This window comes from Purpureocillium takamizusanense, chromosome 12 (assembly GCF_022605165.1).
Source record: "Purpureocillium takamizusanense chromosome 12, complete sequence".
Classification (NCBI taxonomy): Eukaryota; Fungi; Ascomycota; class Sordariomycetes; order Hypocreales; family Ophiocordycipitaceae; genus Purpureocillium; species Purpureocillium takamizusanense.
Window position 1 is genome coordinate 274381 of NC_063079.1, and position 25543 is coordinate 299923.

Genomic DNA, 25543 nt, shown 5'->3' on the forward strand with positions numbered 1-25543 from the left:
GAAGCTCTCCAGACTTTTTTCTAGCAGTTAGCTTGATGGTAGCAAATATACGGGACAGTGATGACGGAACGCTGCTGCGTGCTTTCGGTTCCAGGCGAGGTTGACAGTGCTCCGTTGACCCGCAATTTTCCCCACGACTTATACCGAACCTCAAAATTCGCCAACCATGATCGATCCACTCGGTTACTTCACGTCTGTCGCTTCACCTTGTACAGTCCGAGCTCACTATTGTCGTCGGGTCAAGATTATCCAGCTCCTTCATATATCTGCTTGAACGTCATGCGTGCTTGTCTAAACTGCCAAAGGAGAAAAACCAGGTGCCTGCGAAGCAACACCGAGAACGGGCCATGTTCGTATTGCCTGAGGGCGGGGAAATCGTGTAGCTTCGACACGCCTCCCGACAGAACACCGTTAACAAGAAGGAACCTGGATGCTGCTGAGCGACGGTGCGCGCAGCTCCAGTCACTCTTACAGTCGCTTCACCGGGACATAGACATCGAGTCGGTACTGAAGCAGCATGCTGGCTTGGCGTCATGTGCGGCGACCGCTCAAGAGGCCGAAGATGGCGACCAGGATGCATCCCCGCCCAATCGATATGAGTGGCATGAGGGGTCTTTGTCTCCAGGGTTTGACTCTCCAGAACATGGACTTTCGGTTGCTACCGATGGCATGGCTGTGCTAGCAACAAGTGATGCCGGCTATTTAGGTACGCTGATAACCCTTATAAAAGCTGTGGGGACATTCATGACTGAACTCAATATAGGGAGCAGCTCTGGCTCGCAGCTGCTTGAGGAGATCGGTACAGCAGTGTCACGGGGAATCAACAAGGTACAATCCAGCGTACAACACGGACGCAGTCGGCCTACACCATCAGTTGAGCTTCTGCCACCCGAAATATCGGACCTGTCACTGTCTCATGCCGCGAACTGTCTTGTCGACGCCTACTTCAATCTTTATAACACTTGCTACCCAATCATACACGAAAAGACCTTTAGGGATCGGCTTGCCGCTGTTCAACGGCAGGCACCGGCACGGTCGCCGTGGCGAGTGTTGTACTACATGGTCCTCAGCATCGGGCACTGGCTTACACATAGCGAGACCGAGCACTCTAACACACATTACTATGCGGCTGCAAGGGCCAATCTGTCCATTCAAATGCTCGAGTCCGGAACCTTCGAGACTTTGCAAGCTTTTCTACTGATCGGGAACTACCTGCAGAAGAGAGATCACACAAACACGGGTTATAACTTCATTGGACTGGCATGCAGAATGGCCCTGGAGCTGGGTCTGCACCGAGAACTCCCAGGACAGGATGGTGCCATTGGTCATGAGCGGCGACGTCAACTATTCTGGGCGACATATTGCTTCGAGAGCGGGTTCAACATTACCACGGGTCGACCCCCAACAATGCTCGGTGATTTCGTCGATACTCAGTTTCCGCGCAACATCGATGACAAGGTACAGCAAAGCTCCAGTAGTAGTAGTAGCAGCTTTTGTGCTTGTGCCAGAATTGCTGATAGACCATGACAGGGACTTCTACCGAGCGCAACAGCGCCTTCAGCCGCCTCCTACCCCACGACGTACTCTGCTATCATCGCCCAAGCACAGCTAGCAAGAATCGCTGACGCAATCTACGCCGAGTTTCTTGCGGCTAAATCAGCGGGTGCCAAGATTGAGTATCGATCAGCCGAGGCTAGGGAGAGAGATCTCAACGTCTGGCGCCATAATCTTCCAAAGTACTTCGTCGCGGCGGACGTGCCCCCTTGGTTCAGGGCACCCCGCGCTGTTGTCCTCTGGAAGGAGCAAAACCTTCGCATCTTGCTTTGGCGAGGGGCTCAGAAGTATCACAGCTTCCTCCCCACATCGGAGAACGCAGAAGAGAAGTGTCTCCATGTTGCGATGCAGACGATCCATGATGTTGCTGAGTTTTGTACGACTTATGAGTCTGCACTGCATCAAGGCGTCGCTTGGTACGCGACATATTTCCTGTTTCAGGCGGCTCTCGTGCTTTTGGCGAGCAGTCTTGTCAACCATGGTCAGGCCGATGCATCATCGCAGCGCACAGAACTGCCATGGGGACATGAATACTCGGTGACCAAGGCGCAAACCTGTTTGCGGAAACTTGCCGCGATAAGTAGGTCAGCAAGCCGCTGCCTGGAATCTCTCAACGATATCAAGAGTCGACTTCCGATCCCTGCTTCGACTGGCCTGGTAGTAGACGGCGTTCGTGACAGCGTCCTGGTTCCGGGAGCCAATGCGTCGATGGTCCTTGAGAGCAACACCGGACAGCCACAACCGTCTTATGAGTGCTCAGAGAGCGAGAATGGCCTCGCGTTCCATGATGGAGGCCAGGTGTCCGTTAGCGAGCAGGGCGGAGATCTGCAGATGCGGATGCTCAAGAACCAAATGTCTCAAGATTTTATGGATATGCCTCTAGACTTTTTACTCAATGACTGGGGTGAGTGAAATTGCCATATACGAAACATTGAGGCTTTAGTACACACTAGTAATACTCTGCTGGGAAGCTGTCCCCGTACCATACTAAAAACTTCGGGCCTAACCTACCTATACTCGGACTCCCTCGATCAAATTTTTGATGCCCTCCCCCTTTCTGGTCCTCTCCCATGCCTCCGGCGCGTTCTCAAATGGAACGATACTGCTTATCATTGCTTTGACGGAAACCGTGCCGGAGGCCAGGAGCTCGAGTGCGAGATCATAATCCCCAGGGCCATATCTGAAAGCCGTCTTCAGCACCATTTCTTTCTCGCACATGGCACCCATCGGCAAGGACTGGTTGAACTTTCCCATCCCAATTTGTACAATTGTACCCCCAGAAGCGCACGCGTAAATGCCGGTCTGCGCGGACGATTCAACGCCGGTGCACTCGAGAACAACATCTACGCCATCTTCGAGACCGGCCTCCTTTTTGAACCTCTCAGCTTCTTCATACGGTGTTGAAGATATGTCCGAAAGGAAGGTCGTGTAGCCGAAGGATGCTGCAAAGCCAAGTTTCGTTTCGTTGATATCAGCAATGTAAACGGTTTTTGCTCCGTACGCCTTGGCCGTAGCCGCAACGAGTAGACCAATTGTTCCTGACCCTTGCACCAATACAGTCTGACCGGCTCTTAGATCCGCGAGACGAATACCGTGGACGGCCACACTTAAAGGTTCCACAAGAACTGCCTCTTGTAGACTGAGGCTGTCCGGGATCTTATACGCAAAGTCTTCTGGGACTTTGAACAGGTGACATAGCGTGCCATCCGTCTTCGGCGGGTCGGCGGCAAAGCGCATGCGAGGGCACAAGTTGTACTTTCCGCTCTTGCATTTATCGCATCGTCGGCAAGGGATGCCCGGCTCAATCGCAACGCGATCGCCAGGCTTGAGTCGTGTCACGGCCGATCCAACGGAATGAACGGTTCCGGACGCCTCATGGCCCATGACGAGGGGGCTCTCTTCCGAGACTTTCCTCGTGATGCCTCCATGGACCCAAAAATGAACCTTTTCATCTCAGCGGACGCTGGTTACAAGAAGCAGAGGAACTTACATCGCTTCCGCAAACTCCAACGTAACCGATCTGTACAAGAACATCATGGGCATCATCGATTTGCGGGGTGGGGCGATGTTCGAACCGTACTTTGCCCGGCCCAAGCAGCACGCACGACAAATTTGACTGATGAATCGTGTCAGTCACCATGGCAGAGGGACGGCAAGGTGTCTCACGCACATTGGCCATTTCAGTGGGCGTCAAAGTCAACTGTGAAGATGCTCCTTCCCTAGTCGTCATTGTGAGGGGCAAGAGGGGAATGCTTAAGTACTACCAGCATCTTGTTGGCGTTGCATGGAACTAACACATGCACGTAGATCATTCGGGTTTCGGAGACCGACATGGCTGCCTGTTCGAACGCACCGTGGGAGTCAGGTCCAGCGCGGCCGGTGGAGCCTGTCGGAGCACTCCACGCCGATAACACGGGTCGCCGGCTCCGACATGAATCCTCTGGGCATTGACAAGCCAGCCCTGGGGATGGACAGAATGCTTCAGACTACTCTAGAGGTCGGGCGACGGATCCCCGATGATTGTTTCGTTATGGATTACCGCTACCGCTGTTCGCGTACCCATGACAGCTTCCATTTAAGCATGGCAACGCTGTTTGTTCGCCTGATCAATGAGAAGACGCCCAGTGACGTTTAGAATTCTTCCTATTACTTCGTTGTGTCGAAGCCCGCTTCCGCCGGTCATACTCAACACACGAGGTCTCTATACTCTGTACCCGTCACACGACATGGCACCTTCACCCAAACTAGCTGCGCGTGAAGCCCTCAAAGCCCGATCTATCCCCTCGATGGTCTTCAGCAATGGTGATTCAAGCTCGATGACACCGCCACCCAGGGTGAACAATTACGCCGACCCTTCAATGGCAGCCGAGATGCGGTTCTCCATCAAGGGAAATGCGGTCGTCACTGGAGGGGCAGGGACGCTGGGGCTTACGTCCTGCGAGGCCCTTCTTGACCACGGCCTGCAAGGCCTAATGATACTCGACACCAACGTGGTTAGCTGTCAAGAGGACATCTCGCGACTCCGCGCCAGGTTCCCCGAGGCTAAGATCAGTGCCACAGCCGTCGATGTCACGGATGAGGCGGCCGTCAACAAAGCCATGGAGCAGACCGCCCAAGACCTCGGCTCCGTCGATCACGTCGTGTGTTTTGTCGGCGTCGTCGGCTGCATAGAAACACTCGACATGCCTGTATCTCAGTGGAGAAGGATCATCGACATCAACACCACGGGGTGCTTCATATGTGCGCAAGCAGGGGCGCGCCAAATGGTCAAGAATGGCAAGCGCGGCTGCTCCATCACGTTTGTCGCCTCCATCTCGGCGCACCGAGTCAACTTTCCTCAGCCGCAGGCCGCATACAATGTCAGCAAGGCAGCTCTTCTTATGCTCAAGAGCTGCTTGGCCGCGGAATGGGCGCGATACGGCATTCGCACTAATAGTGTTAGCCCAGGCTACATGGATACGATCCTCAACGAAGGAGATGGAATTGCACACCATCGTCAGGTATGGGCAGACAGAAATCCAACGGGACGGATGGGATCGCCGTCGGAGCTGACGGGCACAATTGTGCTGCTGACAAGTGATGCGGGTTCATACGTCAATGGGGCGGATATTGTCGTGGATGGTGGCGGCATCGTTCTGTAAAGTAGCCCAGCTGGGAACTCGCCAGTTCCACATGTTTGACTTGCATGCCGCCTCGACAGGATGGTAGTGAGGGTTAAATCATCAGGTATTGATGCTTGTAGCATATCAGATAGCTACTCAATCTCTTTATTTATGCCTGGCATGGTCTCATTGCGAAAGCAAAGTCCGGCTATTGACCTACGGCAGTACATAACCCCCATCAATGAGCACATCGCTACCCGTCATATACGTCGAAGCATCGCTCGCCAAGTACAGGTACAAGCCCTTGATCTCCTTGACGTGGCCCTGCCTTCCCATCGCCGACATGCGATACGCCTCGTTGAGCGCAAGCGGGCCAGCCCCCATTTTCGTGTCGAAGAATCCAGGCGACACGATATTGACCCTAGCGAAATCCCGCCATTCGCGAGCCAAAGACTTGGCAAAGTGTGTAACGTAGGCCTTGGTCGCATTGTATACAGGCTGGTCCACGGGAACATTGACGATGTGGCCGCTCATGCTGGACGTGACGATTAGGTTGCCAAATCCTTGCCTGCGGAATATTTCGCCGGCATACTTGGCGCAAAAGACGACGCCGTCGACTAGGGCTGTCAGCGGTTTAATGACGGCGGGAACTGGATTTTATATCTCACCATTGACAGACATCTGTTTTCTGTATTCGTCCAGAGTCTGTTCCAGGATTGGCTTTGAGATGGACATGCCTTTGACGGTTCAGCTTTTGCTCCCTAATCGTTTTTTTTTCTTCATTGAGTTCGGCTTACCGGCGTTGGCGATGAAGACATCAATTTTCTGAAAGTCATGTACCACCTCTGAGACTGCCTTTTGAACCTGAGCGGCGTCGGACACTGTATCATTCTGTGAGCACTGGGCAAGGGTGGCGCAGATCCTAGCTTAGTGATTACGTACCATCGACCTTATACGCTAGAGCCTTGATGCTGTATTCCCGCGCCAGCTCTTGCGATCTTTGAACGGCAGCATCGTTACTGAGGCCTGTGAGCAGGTATCACGTTCAGGCAAGGAACGAGCGCCTAATAACATACGAGTTATACCACAGCGCAACATTTGCGCCGGCTTCCGCCATGGCGTCTGCCACTGCTAGGCCAATTCCATCGGCGGCACCAGTGACGACGACGACTTTCCCGTGCAGCCGGAACTGCTCGAGAACCTTGGACGGGGTGTCTGGGAATGGGCGCGGGAACCCTTCCCGCACGACCGTGCAGTCGTCAGTAGTCATGGACATGGCGGAGATGAAAGATGTGGCAATGACAAGGGGGGTCAAGAGGAGCTGTGAGAGTTGCGGGCGTCTAGAATCTCGGTATTTTCTGATGGGCAATTTATACCGTGAAACAGGTTGTTCATGTCATGTTGTGAAGCGATCAAGCTGGACTGTCTGTTGGCTGCCCCGCTCCGATCGGCGCAACGGGAGCCGAAGTGATGCTGTCTAGCGGCATGTAACGGTTGGACAAGAGCTTGAGAGCGGGGGATCTTTATCGGCCAGATTTTTCTTTTTTCTAATTATACAAGTAGTACATACTACTCCTGATAAACGTCTCTTCTTGTTTTCAGCAGGGGCCATTAGCCGGGGTGTCAACAGATTACAGCCCGTGGGTGCCAATCCATTTCAGTTTTATGTTGTGGAAACCGGCCGGCCGGATGGGAACACAAAGGGCGCGCCGATAGTGGGGGTCCGCCCGGGTCTCGCCGGCGCCTGAAGGCATTTGAGAACATCCTGCTGAGTAAAGTTCGGCATGGCTCGCGGCGTTGGGCTGACAGCCGACTGATCCGACACTGCCGTGGGGGGGGCGCCCGCCGGCCGGGATGCGGTGGCTAATAAGGTAGCAAATGTTCCACCCGGCTCCAGCAACAGGGCTGAGTGAGCTGGACAGGGAGCGTTACCATGGCTTTGCCGGAAAGCACGGTAACTAGTTGGAGTAAACTATTAAAAACCAGGGGCGTCGCCATGCCTGCGTCGTTGTTCATGGCTCCGGTCCATGACTGCAGCTCACAGCTCACGACATGAATGATGATGGCATCCCAAGCCATCCGCAACATCTGGCCCCGGGCATGGAACCCCCGGCTGCCCCTGTCGCACCCTGACGTGCGCACCTACCGCATCAAGTTCCTCAAGGCCGCCGCGCTCAACTTTGTGCTCATCCTGGTCCTCTTCTTCAGCCTGTTCTGCTACCTCTTCGGGTCCATGTACCAGCAGGAGACCCGCGTCCACAGCCTCACCGTGCTGTGGGTGGACTACGACGGCGGCGGCATCATCGGGGACGCCGTGCGGCAGGCGTATGCCTCTTTGCGGTCGAGCGGCTTCCCGACGCTGGTGGAAAAGATGGCCGCGGACTACCCTTCCGCGGGAGCCCTTCGAGAAGCCGTCTGCAACACTGACTACTGGGCGGCTCTGTACACGACCCAAGGGGCGTCCGCGGCGCTGGCAGATGCCGTCTCCGGCGCCAACTCCTCGCCGTACAATGCGTCCAACGTCCTGTCCTTTATATGGAACGAAGCCAGATATCCGACCGTCATGGATAGCCTCATCGCCGGCAGCCTCCAGAGGCTCTCCGAGGCCGCCCGCGTGGCATACTACTCGCTCAACGGCACGGCTGCCCTCGCGAGCATCCCGTCCGCATCTGGCGGCGGCAACAATGCAGCAACAGAAGCAGCCATGACGGCCTTTACCAGCCCGTGGACGCTCACCTCATACAACATCAAGCCCACGACGCAGGGCCCGCGCGCCGTATACAACACCATCCTCATCGTGCTCGTGCTGATCCAGGACTTTTTCTACCTCGCCATCATCAACGGGCTTTACGTGCAGTTCAAGATCTACACGCGCGTCTCGCCGGGCCGCATCGTGCTCGTGCGCGACGCCATCTCCACTGTCTTCACCATGACGGGGTCTCTGCTCCTGACGTGCGCCGTCTGGGCCTTTCGCGGAAGCTGGGACGTCTCGGGGACGCAGTTTGCGCTCACCTGGCTCGTCGTGTGGCTCTTTGCGCATGTCAACTTCCTGACGCTCGACGTCTTCACCATCTGGATCCCGCCGCAGTACATCTCCATGGCGCTCATCAGCTGGGTCGTGCTCAACGTCACCTCCATCATCCTGCCGTTCGACCTCTCGTCGCCCTTTTACCGCTGGGCGTACGCGCTGCCCGCGCACGAGGCCTACGAGGCCCTCACGGACGTGTGGTCCGGCGGCTGCAACCCGCACCTGCACTACGCGCTGCCGATCCTCTTCGCCTACGAGGTCAGCGGGCTCTTCTGGACGGCCCTCGGCGTGTTCAGGCGGTGCCACTACGCCGCCCTGACGGAGGAGTCGGCGCAGGAGGCTATGCGCCTGCGCGTCGAGGCGGCGCTGGCGCTGGAGCGCGAGCACGACAGGAGGCGCCGCGTCGACGGCGAGAAGAAGGCTCTTCCCCTACTACGCAAGGAGGGCGGTGACGAAGACGGGGACGAGGACAACGATGACGAGGCAGGAGAGTCTTCGCAGGCTGGCCGTATCGTCGGCAAGGCCACCACGGATGACGCGGACAGGGCCGAGGCCGAGCACGAGATTGAGGAAATCGGCGAGGAGATTGAGCGCATGGAGACGCGGGCGACGAGAATGGCAAACTTTGGGCCAACATTCCGCCTCGTCGGCACAAACGAGGGCTGAAAATACTCTGTATATAGTAAAAGTCTTGAGTCTAGAAATTTGGGATAATTGATGGCGCTCTTCCGAGGCGGCTGAGGCGGCCGGCACTGAGTCACGCCGACCATGACGATCCTACGGCTGGAGAAGAAACCACGCCGGATGGAGCCAGAGCCCCGCCACAAGTTGCAACGGCGGAGGCGCCGGTTCTTGGAGACAGACTCCAACTGCTTTTCTGCTATTTTTTGGCGTCTTTCGCCGGCGCTGTATCCACCGTAGTTCTTCTATCCCCTGTAGCCGTCGGCGAGGACCAGCAGACGTCTCACCACCTGCCACAGCCTCGATGCTTCATTTGACTCCTGCATAGGCTCAGCGTGTGACAGGGCTTTCCTTGCTGCAGGACTTTACAGTCGACGAGTATCACCGTCTGACACTTGTCCGTCATCCGTCGCTGTGACATCAAACGGTAGAATCGAGGAAAACCCTGCTACTCTTGGGTCTTGACCCCGGATCTCTTCTTCACATCAGTTCACGATCCGTCGTCAAAATCACAGCGTAACAAGACGGTTCCGAGTCGAGTATATATAACCTCACACTGCAACCGCCCATTACCAACCACCACCGCATCCACAAAACGAATTGTCCCCCGCGTCTCACAATGCCCCCCTACGACGTCCTCGTCACCGGCTCATCCGGCCACCTCGGCACCGCCCTCATGCTGAGCCTCCCCTCCCAGGGCTTCCACCCCCTAGGCATCGACATCCTCCCCTCGCCCACAACCACCCACGTCGGGTCCATCTCCGACCGGCCCTTCATCGCCTCCCTCCTCGCCGCCCACCCGTCCATCACACGCATCCTCCACGCCGCCACCCTACACAAGCCCCACGTCGGCAGCCACACCAAGCAGGCCTTCATCGACACCAACATCACCGGCACCCTCGTCCTCCTCGAAGAGTCCGCCGCACGGCTCCCCGCCATCGACGCCTTCGTCTTCTTCAGCACCACCAGCACGTTCGGCCTCGCCCTCAGCCCCCGGCCCGGCTCCCCCGCTGCGTGGATCGACGAGTCCGTCGTCCCCGTGCCCAAGAACATCTACGGCGTGACCAAAGTCGCAGCCGAAGACATGTGCGGCCTCGTGCACCGCCAGACAGGCATGCCGACGCTCGTGCTGCGCACCTCGCGCTTCTTCCCCGAGGAGGACGACGACGCGGACCGCCGCGCAGACATGGCCCACGACGACGACAACCTCAAGGTGCTGGAGCTGGCGTACCGGCGGTGCGACATCGCCGACATCGTGGCCGCGGCCGTGTGCGCCATGGGCCGCGCAAGGGATATTGGCTGGGGCAAGTACATCATCAGCGCGCCGCCGCCGTTTCGCAATGACGCCGAAACGCTGGCGGCGCTGGACCGCGATCCGACGGCGGTGTTTCGCTCTGTCTGTGTCGGCGATGACGATCAGGGGAGGACGCTGGATGGCGTGTTCGCGGAGAGGGGGTGGAAGCACCTCGCGCGCGTGGACCGTGTCTACGATTCGACCAAGGCGGTGCGCGAGCTGGGCTGGCGGCCCGAGTTCACGTTTGAGAGGACGATTGCCAGACTGAGCAGGGGAGAGCCGTGGAGGAGCGAGCTGACGGGCAAGGTTGGCAAGAAGGGATATCACGCGGAGAGCACGGGTGTCTATACCAAGCGGTGAGCCGGGTCGCTTCGCCACAGCCAGGCTTGCGCAAATCATCAGCGGTAATGTCATGTGCATTTTAGTAGTATATATTACCATGTTGGACATTTTGATAGTATACATTTATCTGGCTGCCCCGCAGCATCATTTAGAGCAAGTCTCCAGTCATGAGTAGCTGGAAGCGCCACTCGCCGACCTCGCGCTCGTCATATCTCCATCGCCCATGCGAACCAGCTGCACGTCGTCGTTGTACCTGTCGACGCTCTTGTCGCCAAACTCGGCCGAGTACGAGGTGTGGTATGTAATCTGGTCCTCGTTGGCACCTGTCCGAGGCTTCTGCTTCTTCGACCGCTCCGCGTGCGATCTCGTGCTCGGCCCCCGCGGAAGCCCAGAACGGCCCGCAGCAGTCTCTGATCGCTGCGGTCCGTTCGTAGATCTACCGTAGTACCGTGTCGACACGCTGCGCAAAGCGGGAAACAGCCTTACGAGTAGCAGTCGCAGCGACGGCATGCAGATGCAAATGATGCCGACGTTGATCTCTGCCGTCGACAAAACGCCTGCCGCGACAAACTCCCATGTCGGATTGACGGTGCTGGCACCGGCCTGGACCAGCGATTCGAGCCGGAGCATGCTGACAATGGTGACGCTATAAATAGTCGAATCAGCGACTGGTTCTGAGAAGAAAGAAACTGGAGGAGAGACTCACAAAATACCTACGCAAAACATCATCCCAACGCCAATCTTCTTCCGCATATCGAGCTTCAGGTTTCGCAGCTGCCATAGCGGGATACCAAGCATCCATAGATCCAGTAAGATACTTATAGCGGCATTGCTCCAGCAAATGCCCATTATGTCGATGCACTTGCCACGATGCTTCCCATCGTAAGCCCACTGCCACCAGAAATACTCAATGGGGGTGCACTGGAAAGTTGCCAGGAACACAAAAATCAACCCAAATAGGGACACGACCACAACGGTGCCCCAAAGCAGCCAGCGGACCTTAGTCGTTGGAAAGATGCGGATGTAGAAGAACAAGAGGGCCAGTTTCATAAGAGAAACTTCGGCAAAGTAAATAATCTCCAAGATATAAAAATGTTTGATGAATGCAATCAACTGCTTCAGAGTCAGGGTCCAGGTATCACGGCCGATGCCGTTGGAGACCAGGGGGTGAGCGTTGATATAAGTGGCGGGCAAGCTGACAAGGAGCGCGATTAGGGTAAACAGATCGTCTAACCCGAAATCCATCTTTGCCCAGAACTTGTAGGCGAAGCGTTGTATGACGAAAATGGATGCGACGATGGAAAATGAGTTTGAAATGGCAACGTATCGGCTCGATTTATTGCGAACGGGCTCTTTGCAAGCCGTGACCGTGAGGTTCTTGGAGTCTGCAATTCTTAGCCCTGGTGCGTGGAAATTGGAATCAGAGCCATCACTCACACATGGTTTCCTCTATAGAGCAACTGATAAAGACGCACATCATAAAGGTGTCTTGTGTGCTTTTTTCGGTGCATAGTGACGACTGTTTGGCGGTATCGTGGGCCCTGTCGATGATGAGCGAAGAACACGGTCTCTGCATACTGGGTGTCAGCCTCTGGATCTCGAGAAAGTTTGAGCATTTCGTGACCGTGGTGGCATTGGACGCACCGCGCATTTCGGAAACAAGGTAAGCGTATTGGGCAGGGAAGCCGATTTGGCGAGTGCCGGCAGGGGCGCGAGGACGGCCGACAGCAATATCTTCCAACACCTCATCGCCTGGAAGCTCGTCTATTGGGAGACGAGGGCCGGAGGGACAGCTGATCTATGAGCTCAACAAAGGGCCAGCAAAGCGCTGAAAACAGGCCTTTGTCCGTCGTTGGATGCCTTCACGTCCCAAGCTTTTCGGTGAGTGATTGCGGCCTTGCAAATTGGGCAGTGGTGGCGAGCAGCTGGTCTATCATGTCGTAGGGGCGCGGTCGCATCGGTGGATGAGCCAGCACTTCATCGCCAAGAGTCGAAGAGAGAAACGCAAAAACAACTCAGACAGGCGAGACGGGTGAGCCGGATCGTCGAGACGCCAGGGACATCTGTCGGGCATGAACGATCCGCCCAGCGGGTACCCGGGGCATCTAACGTTCTTGTAAGCGAAACTGGTGGCATGGCTTTCCCTGCTCCAAGTGGTCGCGAGTCGCGATAGCTCCCTCCACCTCGCAGCGGATTGATGAAGACTCTAACACTGAGCGACTGCCCCCACAGGCCAAAACGCCATGCCCGTCGCGACGTTGTTCTAGCGTTTCTAGTTCCCTGCCGTGGCGAAAAGTCTTAAGAAGCTTATTCACACGTGTGGAGACAACCATCTGAGAAGAGCAAGCAGCATCATGTCGACGCGATGAATGGCGCGCGTCAACAAAGCAAGTCCGGTTCAACATGTCGCCCCGTGGCACGTCAGTGGCCCGTTCGGCAACAAGGCATTTCAGGGGGCTCTGTGCCAAATCGGTGAGGTTGTGAAAGTCTCCAGAGAACTCTTTCACAGGCCCATTGATGCATAAACGTCGTTGAAGAGAATTACGTATATGCCTCCGACTCGTGTCGGGGATGCATCACTCTCGCAAGCCCAAAGGTGGACCGAGGGCCCACGGCGGGAACGATCGGCAGGCGTTTGGCTCCGACACGGGTCTTCACAACATCAGAAGGGACGAGCCTTGGCAGGGCTGCAGGGATATTGAGTCAAGTCGTTTACCTGGCTCTTTCAAATTTCAGTGCGGCAATCCCCGAAGGAGTTCATCTGGTTGCTCCATTCTGACCCCGGAAGTTGACTGCGATCAAGTTGAGTTGAGGACCACCGTGTGGCCCCTGACGTACCGCACGCTGTCGCAAATGCCCATGGCACACCCACATGGTGAGGTGACATTGGGTTTTCACACGTGGTGGCCTAGTAGTTGTACCTAGAAGGGAAGGTTCGCCACGCAAATCCGGCCGCTAGTAATGGAGAAACGGCGACCCGCTGAAGAAAGTGCGGCTTGCCAGAGCTGAATTCATTTGAGTAGGGCGATTGATCTGCGCTTGGTGCAGCTCGTCCCTGAAACCAACCGACGCGGACCAGTTTTGACCTCGGAGCGAGTGTCACAATGGGACGCGGTCGCCTCAATAGCGTGATCGACGTGCTTTGTGCGCGGAGCAGGGCATGTTAGATCGTGATTTTTCCGGAATGTCGTTCTCCAATGCGTCTTGTGCGAAGCCAAAAGAGGGGGATCCGACACAAGCCCTAGCCGGATCTTGTGTGACATGTATTAATGGGACCAAAAGGCATGCCGCAACTTTCCTTCACTTGATACACTTTGACAGTTGGTGCAGTCATTGCGGGGGATGTTTGATGTTGCGGAAACCGTTTAACATTGAACTGCCTTGTCTCGCTGGGCCGCTCCTGTTCTTGCGCGCATCTTAACTCTGCCTGACAGAGTACCGAGGGTCGAAGGGAGAGGGCTGGCCTTGGCTCGTAGTGGCATCACGAGTCCACGCTGAATTGAACTGCAGGCTGGTGGTCTATGGTCTAAAATCAGCCGTCAAACTCCGTAGCGTCACCTCAGCAGATCCTCACGACCAGCCTCTCGCAAAACTTCCTGCACCGCCGCCAGCACCCTCGTGTGCAAGCTCTCGGAGGCCGCCACGAAGCCAAAGTTGGCACTCAGCTTCCTGCCGGTCACCAGGTCAATGTGTTTGCCGTGCACGTCCGTGATCTTGCCGCCCGTCTCCTCAAACAACAACATAGCACCGGCGTGGTCCCACACTTTGCCATAACGATCCCGACGGTTGTATACCCACACCGTCGTGTTGCCGAGGCCCATAGCCAACGCTGCCCAGCGCAGGACCCAAGGTAGGAGGTCGCATCCCGGATAGGCGGCACCGAGCCGTTGCGCCACTGCCTCGTGCACACCATCAAGAGCCGAGTCTGCCATGACAACCGATGTGATAAAGCGCAGGTCATGCCCCGGCCCTGTGGATGAAGATACGTGCGGAAGCTGTCGATGCTGGATGATTTCCGCGTTGCCCGCGAGGGGAAGAACCCAGGCACCGTGACCTTTGACTGCGTAGACGATGCAGCCCTCCCCAGACGGATCAATGTCCGGATTGTTAAGGGGCGCCGTGGCATTTATCGGCATGTTCGGACAGGCAACGGCGCTCACCGCCTGCTTGCCGTCAACGAGCAACGCGACATTGATGGCGTAAAGCTGTCCGCGAATAAACGTCTTTGTGCCGTCAATGGGGTCAAACACCCACGTTCTGCCGCTGGCAGGGCTGCTGCTACCCGCCTGGTCGACAAGGTCGCAAAGCTGCGCTTTCGTGTCGGGCACAGCAAACCCGGCCTCCTCCTGGAAACTCTTGACGTCTTGCAGCAGATCCCACACGCGGTCCAGTAAAACTGGATTGGCCCGGAGATCGGAGGCGTCTTCCTCGCCAACAAACGAGTCGTCGGGAAAGGCGGCCTTGCACGTGGCAATGAGCAGGCTTTGGACGGCGAAGTCGGCGATTGTGACGGGGCTGAGGTCCGACTTGGAGATGGCGCCCTTGTCGGCCGACGAAACGATGGATTGACTAAGTCGCGCAGCGCCCTGCAGGGCCGCAAACGCGATGCTAAGCTCGCGGCGGTACGGATTGTCCATGGTGTTAACGGGCGGAGGTGATGAAGTCGGCCCGTCATGCAAGAGCAACATGATGTTTTTTTTCGCGCAGGGCAGGCAACTTTTAGCGATGTTGTCGCGCTGTGGCGTCGACACTGTGGTTTGCCTAGCAAGCCGGCGCGGCTCTCACAGTGCGCCCTTGTTCGCACGGCCCCCTTCTTTCACACCTAACAACTCATCATTCACGTATCGCTAGCGTTTTGTCGCTCCCTCGCCAACTCCTTCATTCACTTGCTGCCGTCTGCCGTGCTGTGCCACTACTGTCAGGGACCATGAGCTCGCACGCGCACCCGCCATGGCTCTGGACGTCGATCCCCAAGCCGTGACGCTCGCCAAGGGCGTCGAGCCCTTCACGCTGACCCCCGTCGTCGCCGACTTGCTACGCACACGCTACCCCATTCCGGGGTCGATATTCCTAGTCGAGGGCCTCGATACGCATCGCGTCGGGCGCTCGGGCTCATGGGAAGTGGTGCGTCTGCTGCTCGGCGACGGCGAGTTATGCGTGCAGGCCCTACTGGACGACAAGATGCACCGCTTCGTCCGGACCGGGGCCGTTGACGTGGGCAGCTACGTCCGCGTGCAGAGCTTCGAGCTGCGGTGGGTGAAGCTGAAAGAAAAGGGCGGGGATGACGGCAACGACAAGGGAAAGGGTAAGGGAAAAGAAAAGGAAGCAAAGACCAGCGACAAAATGGTGTACCTTCTCGTCAGGGACCTGGTGACCATTGGTTGGAATAACTCCGTCAGAGCCCTACACCTAGCCGAGACGGCAGATGCACCGGACTCTATCGAAGGCGGCTCGGAGACGGACGACAGGGTCGCCGGCTCTGCGGTTGAAGAGACAGTCATCACTAAGGAGCCTAAGCTGCCGTACCAAATCCTTGAGGCGCCGGTCCTCAACCGGCCTGCTACGCCTACCACCCTCAAGATGCCCAAGGGAAATACCGAGGATCGTGCGCAAACTCCTTCTTCGGGTATGCGCAGACGGGACGCATTCTACGACGCTTCGGATGCTGACCTCGAAGATGCTTTTGACGGCAACGAAGCGCACACATTTCCCCAGCCGAAGCCCACCCCTTCACGGTCCCGGCCCTCGACGCCCAGTCACCACGCATCCACGACTATCTCAACCGCTCAGCCTATACCCTTGCCTCGAGACTGGCACAACCCTCAAGTACCGCTCAAACTCACTACTCTGCGCTCCATCCCACACCTCCCCTATCCGCAAAATTGGTCCGTCAATGTACTGGCCATCGTCGCAGAGCTCTCGCCCATTGAGCCGTCCAATCTGCCACCATACCGCCAGCGCGCGGCACGGCTCGCCGATCCATCCACAGCCAAGCAGGTCCACCTGACCGTCTTCCTGGATCCCGAGGCATTCACGCCCCAGGTTGGCAGCGCGGTGCTGCTCACGGGGGTCAAGAACCACCGATTTGATGGCGGCAGTCTGAAAAAGTACGCCAGCGATGCCAACGACGGCAAGCGTTGGTGGTTCGAAGAGCCATGGGAGCTGGGCTGGTGCGACGTCAGGGGCATCAAAGAATGGTGGGCACAGATGGAGGCTGCTATGGTTGAGGACTTTGATGATTTTGAGGGGTGATTCTGGTATGTGCGGCATGCCACTGCTCACTTACTAAGTAAGAATAAACCTTAATCGCCCTCTGTGTCCAACAATGCTCGTACTTGCTTTAAGCGTCCAACGACAGAGAATGACGAAGTGCTACCAGCGGTTTACTTCGAAGGGGGGCCATCTGAGGAACATGAACGATCTGGTACCCGCGCTCCCGTTTGTACGACAAGCCGCTTTTCACTCCTTTGAACACGAGTTGCGATTCTACTGGGGAGGTTTCAGACCGATGCCTCTTGTTTTCTTCAAGACGAATCTTGACGCCTCTGTCAACCCAAGAGAAAGGGGATCCTAGACCAAGTTCACAGCCCAATTTGGCTGACGCAACTAAACTAGTTGTTGCGTGATAGAGAATTCTGTCCTGAATCTCGATGGGGAGAAAGTTGATCGTGGTCAGTTGTGGCTCCATTCTAGAGGTACTGCCTATCCAGAGAAGCATATCGATAGCAACGTCGGTTGCCGGACTGTCATCGAATAGCGTCTCGGATCTCGTCCACACTAGCTCATCGTCGCGGGCTTTGCAAAGAACGACTTGCCGAAGAGTCAAGATGGCATACATTACCCCCTTGTTTGCAGAATAAACGAGCGGTACTTGGCTTTTCGCGTGGCGTCGTACCATCTCAAGTCCCTCCCGGGTATCCTGCGCTAGGACAAACCAAGACGATCCGGCTGGGACGAGCGTTGCCTCAGGGGTCTCCCAGCCTGGCAGGTCTACCAATCGAACATACGGTCCTCCTTCGGCGATGTGTTCAAATCCCACGCGTTCTAGTAGAGTGAATTCCATTCTTGAGATCCAGATGGTGGCATAAGCCAGCTTCATAAACGTTGTTGTGTTCATTTGTCGTCGAATAACATGGCGCCATGTGTAGGAAAAGTCACGAAGGACTCGTCCAAGAAATGACCTTTCCCTTGGAAAGGAATCCAAGTCAGGCTCCCAGTAGGGTCCTGGAAGAGTCTGATCATCTGGGGGTGTTTGCCTAGGTGGGCTCAGCAGCTCGAAGTCCTCTAGAGTGAGTGGTCGTTCACGGGCAAGTCCGAGAGACGCCGACCAGTGTTGATCCTTCTTTATCAGGAAGATTAGATCTTTGTCGAGGTCGAAAGTCCAAACGCTGTCGAATGTACCGCCTCGGCGGTCCCCAAAAGGGTTCACAAAATCGTACACGTCCTCCCACGCTAACTTGATGCCCTCTTCCAACGCCGCAAAAAGTTTGTCTATGATCCAGTTAGTGGCCGCCAGAAAAGTTCAAATGACCGCTCCATTTATAGGACATACTGGGGCATTTCTCCTGACCCACGAGGATGCGAAAGAAAAACTCGAGATAAGTTGCATCACCTAGATATTTTTGAGAATAGCCCCTACGAAGAGAAGTCCCTGAGACATGCTGTTAGTATGCTGATGTGAGGAGCTGCCCGAAAAGTTACCTTGCACGATATATAACAGCACTGATAGAAGCGACATGGTGATGTTGGATGGCGGTGGAAGCTGGAGAAGAAAGATGCGTCTGCCAAATGGATGTCCTCACAATCAGGTTGGTCACGTGGATTTAGCTTGCCCCTGCTCCCTGCAAACACCACTGCAGACCTCCTCACTAACAGACCATGGCAAATGAGACAAAATTTAGGATAGGATGCGTTCAGGCAGGAAAGGCTGAGCATCTGCACCGTGAGCATTCCGATCGGCTGTCGAGGGCCGCTCTCCACATCAAAGCGTCTTCCGCGAGCAATTCAATCCACCAGTTATAAACCCCGCGTTTCAGCGCCAGTGAAGTACGTACAAACTCGCGCGCGGTACCTGCAACATTCAAGGCCTCTCAAACTGGCAACAATCCAAGGAATAAGAGCATCCCTGATGCCAATGCCCTTGCGCGCGATAAAACTTTGGCCCATACATGCTGTCACGACTGGCCTCATCTTGACGTACATGCCGCGAGTGATGGGGATTGACCGAACCGACCATTGGGGCAATGGAGCCTAACATTAGATGAGCCGTATGGTTATCCCGCAACGGACGTCTTAGGCGGTTGCCTCGCCCTGGCCGCCGGTCCCATCTTTATCGATTGCCTTGCTGTTCGTAGAAGCATCTGGTGCGGTATTCTCATCTCCACCAACTGCCTTACCCTGAATCTCACTAGGTATCTGGTCATAATCTTCCTCCGTATAGCCTTGGTTTGCTAGAATAGTTAGCCTAGCATTCGAAAAGAATACGAAACAGATGACAGATGGAAGAGCCAGAATGGGAGGTCCTACTGTACGGGGCGAACTTCCTGAGCTCATCCCACCTCTCGTTCCGAAGATGATCCCAAGCCACGCTACGGGTACCTTTGGGCATATAGATGCGTCTCTCAATATTGTTTTCGTCCCAGTATACTAAACAATTCGGCTGGACGGACCTTGACGGTCTCGGGGGCGTCCAGGACTCTGGTGGGGTGGCTTTGACGGAATCCATGCCAAATGAAGGGTGATGTTGAGTTGGTATAGAGCTGATAAACCCAAAATGTGAGTCGGGTGCGTGGCAAAGACTCGGTCCATTTGGACGCGTGGACTGCCGCTTATTAGTTCCTTTTATACCGGTGACCGAAGGATGTGCCGGGGTTATAAGCCGGGTAATGCACGAAGCGAGTGGCGTTTGCTGATAGGTTGTGGTGTCTGTTCACTCACTCATGTGTCCGCGAGTTCAGGTCGAAACATCCGGTGACAGCCACTAACCGCCATGGCATTGTGTTCATACGGATGCCACGGACTTTTCTCGAGGTGCCTGTCTCCGCGGCTGGTCTTTCAGCTCGAGTGCAATCGCAACAAAACATCTGGAATGAAATACCCACTAGCCATAACACTACAAGATGTTCATATGACCTCAACCACCAGCTAGGCAACCAACCTATTAGCTACTGCAAGGTGGTAAGGTGATCAGACATGCTATTCCAACCTAGCCAGTAAAAGCGTAGCAACCGCGTATGCATGCAATACACAGTCACCAGTAAGAGGCATCGAACCCCGCATGCTGGCTGTTGGCCGCCCCCTTCTCATGCACAGTCACCGCATAGGGTAACAAGAAGAGCAATGTACAGTCAAGGTGGGACTGAGGAGACCAATATTGGTCAGTTGGGGGCAGCCCAATCCCGTATGCTGGCTGCTGGTCGCCCTCTTTTCACCAATGCGTAGTCACTGCTGAATGCAATGACAAAGATCAGCAAGACACGGTCAAGATGCGGCAGAGAGATCAAGCTGTGTGGAGGCTAGGAGAATCACAAAATGGAACCATGCAGCTACGAGGTGACAAGGTGCTCAGACACGATAGCTCGTGGGTCCTCTATGCATGGCTACTGCCTGCTTGTCATCATGCATGGTCACCGTTGGATGTAACGCCAAAGAGCTACCAAGATGTGGCTGATGAAACGAGGCGTATAGGCGCCCTAGGAGGTCGTCTTACGGCGTTGCAATCCAACTGTCTACTAGTGAAGCTTCAGCATGCACAGGTCTGATTCAGAGGTGTATATATAGAGGCCATCAGCAACTCCTCTCCTGATCGCATGACGCAACTGTCTTCGTAGCAGTGCCTAAGTTCCTAGTGGCACCGTACTTTCCCTCAAGTTTCTCAGACATGTATTCACGAAGTATCATCATAGCACTCTTTGCTGCCGTCCATGTTCTTGCTGTCGACATCACGCTCGTCGGCAATAAAAACCCTGCGCAACGTTGTGGTAAGCTTACAAATCCCTACGAATCCTGCTGGGACATCGTCATTGCGACATGCTGCTTGGGTGACGACGTAACTGCCTATTCCGTCGCCGGTGATGGCTTATATACTGGTGGTGTGCCTGACCAGGTGGGTAGATGGTACCAGACCTCGCTGTGCAAGATGACTCTTGCCCTGCATCCCCTTCAGCATAAAAAGTGTACACTAACACCCAGCAAAGTTAGTCGCGTATGGTTTCGGCGGTTGTGACAGGAGCTGTAATTCTGGTGGAGGATCTAACTACGAATGCGTAGACTGCACTGGTGAGAATGAGATCATTGGCGGCGCTGCTTGGTATCGCTTTGGGGGGGTTGCGGCCGAAGAGCAGAAGGCCATCAGATCTGTGAAGCCAGATGTGATTGGTCTCTACGACTTTTCGATTGGGAGGCATCGTGAATTCAGAGTCGATGACAGTGTCCCTATTGATATAGTGGCGGAGATCAAGCAGGGTTTCCGAAACGGCACGCATGCCGAGGATTTGAGCCCAGCGGCCAAGCATTTCGAGATCCAGTCGAAAGCTTAGATACACATTCCTGGGCATTTCCCCAGAACTACATGGCACATTGCCTTCTTCAAATCTGAACATGGTGCACTCCTTGTCGATATCCGTGCAAGTCGTATGGACCAAGTGGGATTTGTTGGCCTTTGCCCTTATTCGATAACGGAGCCTGGGGGGGGGTGTTTATAGGCGCCGGAGGGTTTACGGATATGATCACGTTGCCACTAAGGAGCATGACTTCAAGGTGAGGCATACGCCATCTCACCTACATATTCATGAAGCAGGCCGACTGATCTGCTTGCACACAGTGTACTCAGGAGCCCGGGAAACTACAGCACCCTTGCAGTGTCTATATACATGAACCGATTCCATTAGTGAAGCATATTGTTCACTGCTCCTAGCAAGGGGGAAGTCACCCTTTCCAGCGCACCATAGGCGACTATCTGGACTCATGCAATACCATTGTTTCATCATTATTTTAGAATAGCACACAGGACAGACACTCTTATTTGAGATGATATCAAAAGCCTGCCTAGAATTCATCCTATTGAAGATGCCCCTGGCCGGGTCTGTGATCTGAAGAGTGTAAGACGTGTCGCTCGACTACTCTTGTTTACCAGTCAACAGAGCTCGAAGTGACTCTTCCAACCGTTCGGCTTCCGGCTTTCAAGACCTAGAATCAGAGGGGACAGTGCAGTCCCCGCCACCTATGTAGGTGCTCCAGCCATCAATCTCGGTGTTCCGTCCAGAGAGGCTCATGCCAGAACGGCTGCACACATCGACCAAGCGCCGCACACCGTCCGCGAGCTGCCAGCTCTCCACGGTTATTGACTCGCCAGCCTGCACGCACTGTCAATGGACCCGTCCGTTGCTGCGTAGATCATGGACCTTCGAACACTTGCCTTGTTGCACCAGATGACGCATGTGTCTTCATCAGAGGCTATCTGAGCGCATTTTCCCACGTCGAGGGTATATCGGCGACGAGACGGGCTGCGGCGAATAAAGAAGATGCGATTCCGGAGGCGATTCACGTCGGCCGAGGGCCCCCCATCGCATCTCGCTATCGAGTATCTCCGCTCGAGGCGTCTCTTGTCCAAATCGTACGCCATCCTCCAGCCGGGCCTTTTGCTGATCATCTTGTTGAAGACGTTCTCGATGAGGCCGCCAGATCCTGGCTGTACCTTAGCGTTGGCCGCGGGTTCGGTCCATTGAAGTATTTCGACGTCTTCGTGCGGTACGGCCCATTTCACCTTCGGGCTCCGGGCGCGATCGGCTCCGTTAGCTGAAGTGAGCCTGGAGGCAGCCGGGGCACAGCCGCGAGAACCAGCGAGGCCGCCAGTATGAATGGATGAGCGAGATGCATGGTATGGGAATTTCGATGCAGCGGGTGAAACAGAATATGAGTACGAGGTGGCGTAAGAAGCAAGTTGCTTAGAGTTGTGAAGCTGTGTCTGGGTAGCGGCGCACCTCGATGTTGCGCTCCTTCTTATAGCCTCTCATACAAAGGCATTAGTCGTCCTTTGGCAGGATCGAGGTAGTTCACTCTCGCCGTAACTCGGTCCCACACTGAGTAGAGGTAGGCGGAGACCAGCTCGGAGGTCATCGCGGGTGTCGCCTTATCGAGCTATAGAAGACAGCAGGTGGTAATAACAGAGGGGTTCAAGTCGGACCGGAACGCGGTAGATTCACTCTGGAAGCGATACACGCGAATGGGGTTGTTTCCCGTTAGTGTCAGGAGATAACTCTCCGAGGACTGGAGGAGCCCCGACGTCACTGTCACGAGGCTGGAGCAGGATCGTGTTCAGGGGCCTTATGCAGATATATCGATCTTAACACTAAAAGCGTATAGACAACAGTGCAGCCAAGGCGTTAGGGTGGTGCCGAGCCTCAGGCCACGTTGCAGACTATGATCCACCACCACCCCAGAAAGCGACGCCATGTGCAAGAGATCGTGGCATCATGCAGGCCCACCCAATCGCGACGATGAATGGGACAATGATGCCGGTTCAAGTGGGACGTAAAGATGACGCCGGTGCTATGGTGAAGCCGTGCAGGATCGAGCCTGTTGCTTAATCAATGCTGGCATCATTTAAGGTTGTCGTGGAGGGAGTCGACGCCGAAGACGAATGTCACACGCAAAGGTTGAGCTCTTCATGCATCTCCACGCTTGGCTTCCTTGCAAGTGAGAAGCGGACCCTCAAGACACGATATGTACGTCTTGACAACTGCCTAGATTGACAAGGATGAGCCACGTGGGCAGGTGAATGTGAATTGTCATGGAATCTTTGCGCTGGTCTGCATGTGGTCCATCTGGGTCGTTGCATGGCGCCCTACAACGACGCTCTCCCAATCGTCGTCCCAAGCCGGTACCGGAGCGGTCCACGTGGAAAGCAGGCAAAAGTGAAGACAACAGCTCTCGTGTAGTCAGTGGACGGCGAAAAGCCCCAATCCAGCTTACAGACGGTAGGATATGGCCGATTCACCTCGACTTGTACGACGTAGCTGCCAACGTTGTTTACCAGGACCAGCCACGTACACATGTCGTTCTGGGGCACAACTAAGACAAACATCCGCACAACAATGTCCCATATTTGGCCTGGCCAACTGAATGGGAAAGCAAACACCCCGCGCTGGTCAAGCAGCAACTCGATTCCGGGCCCTTGCCAAACAAGGATCAACATTGACGGGGACTACGGCATAAGAGATGGATATCGACACAACAAGTACGCCCAGTTATATGCAATCCCACTTGACAGATTATATAAATTGTGCTCTCTCATCACAGCAGATGCAGCGTTGCTTACTCGATGGCTTACTCATGTCTCGTTACATGGGTCTCATTATACGATCTGGGAGCCACGTAGTCAAGCTTGGTGAATTTAGTGCAACCTAGCAGATCTTGCCATGGCCTTGGGTGCATTTGCAACTTTATTTAAGAGCCTGGCAACGCTAACTTCTTCTCCACCGGTACGTCTATCCTCCACAAACTACGCGCGCGGTGACTCCATTACTCGAGGAGGGCATGTGAATTAAGTGACGATCATGCTTGTTATTGTTGCTTGGTTGTTGTTACTTCGATCCCATCACTGTTGTAAGGTGATGGCCACTGACGCCCCCCGTCTTGATGCCTCTGGCAGGCACCGCCCCCGGGACGGACGCCGGTCCCGGCACTGACAAGATCTCCTTCGCTGAGAAGACCCCCGGCGCGGACACGATTCCCGGCGCTGACGCGACCCCTGCCGCGGACACCGCCCTCGGCAGTGACACGATCCCTCTCGCGGACGCAATTCTCGGCAGTGACACGATTCTCGTCGTGCGCACGGCTCTCGGCACTGACATAAACCCCCGGGAGGACCCCTATCTCCTTGTGGACCCCTAACCCCCTGGGGCCCCTGCACACCTCGATCGCCGGCCGGACCCCGCTCTCCTGCCGGCCCTTGGATGCCGTGGAAGCCCTGTGGGCCCTGAGGACCGGCCGGACCTGCCGGTCCGGGTCCGCCATTTATGCCATTATGGCCATCTTGACCAGGCGGACCACGTGGTCCAGCTGGTCCAGCCGCTCCGGGTGCTCCGGGTGCTCCAGGTGCTCCAGGTGCTCCAGGTGTTCCGTGTGCTCCGTGTGCTCCATGTGCTCCAGCAGGACCAGGGTCTCCCCGGGGACCCTGAGGACCAGGCACTCCCTGAATACCAGGCACTCCCTGAAGACCAGAATGCCCACGCTTGCCTTGGGGGCCTTGTTTTCCTCGGCAGCAGAGCAAAACCCCGATGGTTATAAGGAACAATACAACAATGACGCTCACAAGAATGGCGATTTGCGTGCTGCTCAAAGACGGTTGGTCGTCTCCTGAAGAAGTGTTTTGCTGCTGTACTGGGGTTGGTAGAGTGGTCGCGGCAACGCCATTTACAGTACTTGTCGCCTTGCCTAGGAATACGGTTGTTGTGCGGACGACATGATCTCTGGTTATGGTGAGTGTAATGCAGAGGGTTTGGGCAATGACGTCGCGCTGATGCTGCCTAGCAATAGGCATTGTGGAAGAGAATGCGAGCCTCCGGGCTATTTGATATTGCAACGAGCACCACTCAAAAGATAACCGGGGAAGAAAGAATGCGCAAAGTATGCCAGACACCTCCGATCCATCCTCAACTTTCCATATCAACCGTAAAGGCGTTCACATCAAAGAGCTGCGACGACAGCATCTTGTGTAGCCGGAGCTAAATCGACCTTTCGACCTTCATCCTTGCAGCCGGCTCTTAGACTCAGCCGCATGCTCTCGTAACGGGTGGCCGCCTGCGGCGTTTTAAATGTCGCTTCCGGCGGCCTGTGTTGAGCAGCCCAATGGTGAACCGACACGAACCTACCGTACAGCCCCATGGGGTAAGTCCGAAGGTAGCATATGCCCAGGTTGTCATCACTCGCAGACGGCGACCGCTCAGCTCGACCTACGAACCCCATGAGCCTGTCTCGGCGGCAACATGAGGAGGTCAACTAATAACAGTGGAAGGCCAAGTCCAACATCAACCAACACCC

General features: G+C 55.5%; 10 protein-coding genes across 11 annotated transcripts; 5 read left to right on the top strand and 5 right to left on the bottom strand.

The window, feature by feature from the left end:
- Window positions 1-223: 223 nt before the first annotated feature.
- JDV02_010302 (uncharacterized protein) lies at window positions 224-2808 on the top strand. Of its 2 annotated transcripts, XM_047992036.1 has the most exons (4): window positions 224-706; window positions 764-1458; window positions 1531-2458; window positions 2526-2711. In XM_047992036.1, exons 1-4 carry the CDS (start codon window positions 280-282, stop codon window positions 2543-2545), a joined length of 2070 nt encoding a protein of 689 aa, XP_047848049.1. In that variant the 5' UTR covers window positions 224-279; the 3' UTR covers window positions 2546-2711. The 2 variants fall into 2 exon arrangements, with proteins under 2 accessions (XP_047848049.1, XP_047848048.1); XM_047992035.1 differs by having other exon boundaries at window positions 1531-2808.
- On the bottom strand, window positions 2432-3782 carry JDV02_010303 (D-xylulose reductase). Its single transcript, XM_047992037.1, has 3 exons — window positions 3725-3782; window positions 3545-3670; window positions 2432-3498 (listed from the first exon to the last, which is right to left on the bottom strand). The coding sequence occupies exons 1-3, from the start codon at window positions 3731-3733 to the stop codon at window positions 2566-2568; spliced, it is 1068 nt and encodes a 355-aa protein (XP_047848050.1). The 5' UTR covers window positions 3734-3782; the 3' UTR covers window positions 2432-2565.
- Window positions 3783-4340: 558 nt separating this feature from the next.
- On the top strand, window positions 4341-5195 carry JDV02_010304 (uncharacterized protein; the record flags this gene model as incomplete). Its single annotated transcript, XM_047992038.1, has 1 exon — window positions 4341-5195. The coding sequence occupies one exon, from the start codon at window positions 4341-4343 to the stop codon at window positions 5193-5195; it is 855 nt and encodes a 284-aa protein (XP_047848051.1).
- A 177-nt stretch (window positions 5196-5372) lies between these two features.
- On the bottom strand, window positions 5373-6532 carry JDV02_010305 (Sorbose reductase; the record flags this gene model as incomplete). The annotated part of the gene is made up of 5 exons (XM_047992039.1): window positions 6233-6532; window positions 6099-6175; window positions 5954-6037; window positions 5825-5893; window positions 5373-5773 (listed from the first exon to the last, which is right to left on the bottom strand). The coding sequence occupies exons 1-5, from the start codon at window positions 6430-6432 to the stop codon at window positions 5373-5375; spliced, it is 831 nt and encodes a 276-aa protein (XP_047848052.1). The 5' UTR covers window positions 6433-6532.
- Window positions 6533-7212: 680 nt separating this feature from the next.
- JDV02_010306 (uncharacterized protein) lies at window positions 7213-8850 on the top strand (the record flags this gene model as incomplete). Its single annotated transcript, XM_047992040.1, has 1 exon — window positions 7213-8850. The coding sequence occupies one exon, from the start codon at window positions 7213-7215 to the stop codon at window positions 8848-8850; it is 1638 nt and encodes a 545-aa protein (XP_047848053.1).
- A 634-nt stretch (window positions 8851-9484) lies between these two features.
- On the top strand, window positions 9485-10519 carry JDV02_010307 (uncharacterized protein; the record flags this gene model as incomplete). Its single annotated transcript, XM_047992041.1, has 1 exon — window positions 9485-10519. One exon carries the CDS (start codon window positions 9485-9487, stop codon window positions 10517-10519), a length of 1035 nt encoding a protein of 344 aa, XP_047848054.1.
- Window positions 10520-10666: 147 nt separating this feature from the next.
- JDV02_010308 (uncharacterized protein) lies at window positions 10667-11942 on the bottom strand (the record flags this gene model as incomplete). The annotated part of the gene is made up of 3 exons (XM_047992042.1): window positions 10667-11147; window positions 11208-11886; window positions 11939-11942. The coding sequence occupies 3 exons, from the start codon at window positions 11940-11942 to the stop codon at window positions 10667-10669; spliced, it is 1164 nt and encodes a 387-aa protein (XP_047848055.1).
- A 2113-nt stretch (window positions 11943-14055) lies between these two features.
- JDV02_010309 (3'(2'),5'-bisphosphate nucleotidase) lies at window positions 14056-15138 on the bottom strand (the record flags this gene model as incomplete). Its single annotated transcript, XM_047992043.1, has 1 exon — window positions 14056-15138. The coding sequence occupies one exon, from the start codon at window positions 15136-15138 to the stop codon at window positions 14056-14058; it is 1083 nt and encodes a 360-aa protein (XP_047848056.1).
- A 264-nt stretch (window positions 15139-15402) lies between these two features.
- JDV02_010310 (uncharacterized protein) lies at window positions 15403-16824 on the top strand. Its single transcript, XM_047992044.1, has one exon. The coding sequence runs from the start codon at window positions 15452-15454 to the stop codon at window positions 16751-16753; it is 1302 nt and encodes a 433-aa protein (XP_047848057.1). The 5' UTR covers window positions 15403-15451; the 3' UTR covers window positions 16754-16824.
- A 7169-nt stretch (window positions 16825-23993) lies between these two features.
- JDV02_010311 (uncharacterized protein) lies at window positions 23994-25434 on the bottom strand. Its single transcript, XM_047992045.1, has one exon. It carries the CDS (start codon window positions 25041-25043, stop codon window positions 24099-24101), a length of 945 nt encoding a protein of 314 aa, XP_047848058.1. The 5' UTR covers window positions 25044-25434; the 3' UTR covers window positions 23994-24098.
- Window positions 25435-25543: the final 109 nt, after the last annotated feature.

What these genes read in the sequence shown, in the direction of transcription:
- JDV02_010303 (XM_047992037.1), bottom strand. An exon ending in TTGGAGTTTGCGGAAGCGAT is followed by an intron (nt 3,499 to 3,544) that starts GTAAGTTCCTCT and finishes TGAGATGAAAAG; the next exon opens with GTTCATTTTTGGGTCCATGG.
- JDV02_010311 (XM_047992045.1), bottom strand. Translation starts at nt 25,043, where the DNA reads ATGCCTATTGCTAGGCAGCATCAGCGCGACGTCATTGCCCAAACCCTC.
- JDV02_010310 (XM_047992044.1), top strand. Translation starts at nt 15,452, where the DNA reads ATGGCTCTGGACGTCGATCCCCAAGCCGTGACGCTCGCCAAGGGCGTC.
- JDV02_010302 (XM_047992036.1), top strand. Translation starts at nt 280, where the DNA reads ATGCGTGCTTGTCTAAACTGCCAAAGGAGAAAAACCAGGTGCCTGCGA. An exon ending in AAGTGATGCCGGCTATTTAG is followed by an intron (nt 707 to 763) that starts GTACGCTGATAA and finishes AACTCAATATAG; the next exon opens with GGAGCAGCTCTGGCTCGCAG. An exon ending in CTTTTTACTCAATGACTGGG is followed by an intron (nt 2,459 to 2,525) that starts GTGAGTGAAATT and finishes TCTGCTGGGAAG; the next exon opens with CTGTCCCCGTACCATACTAA.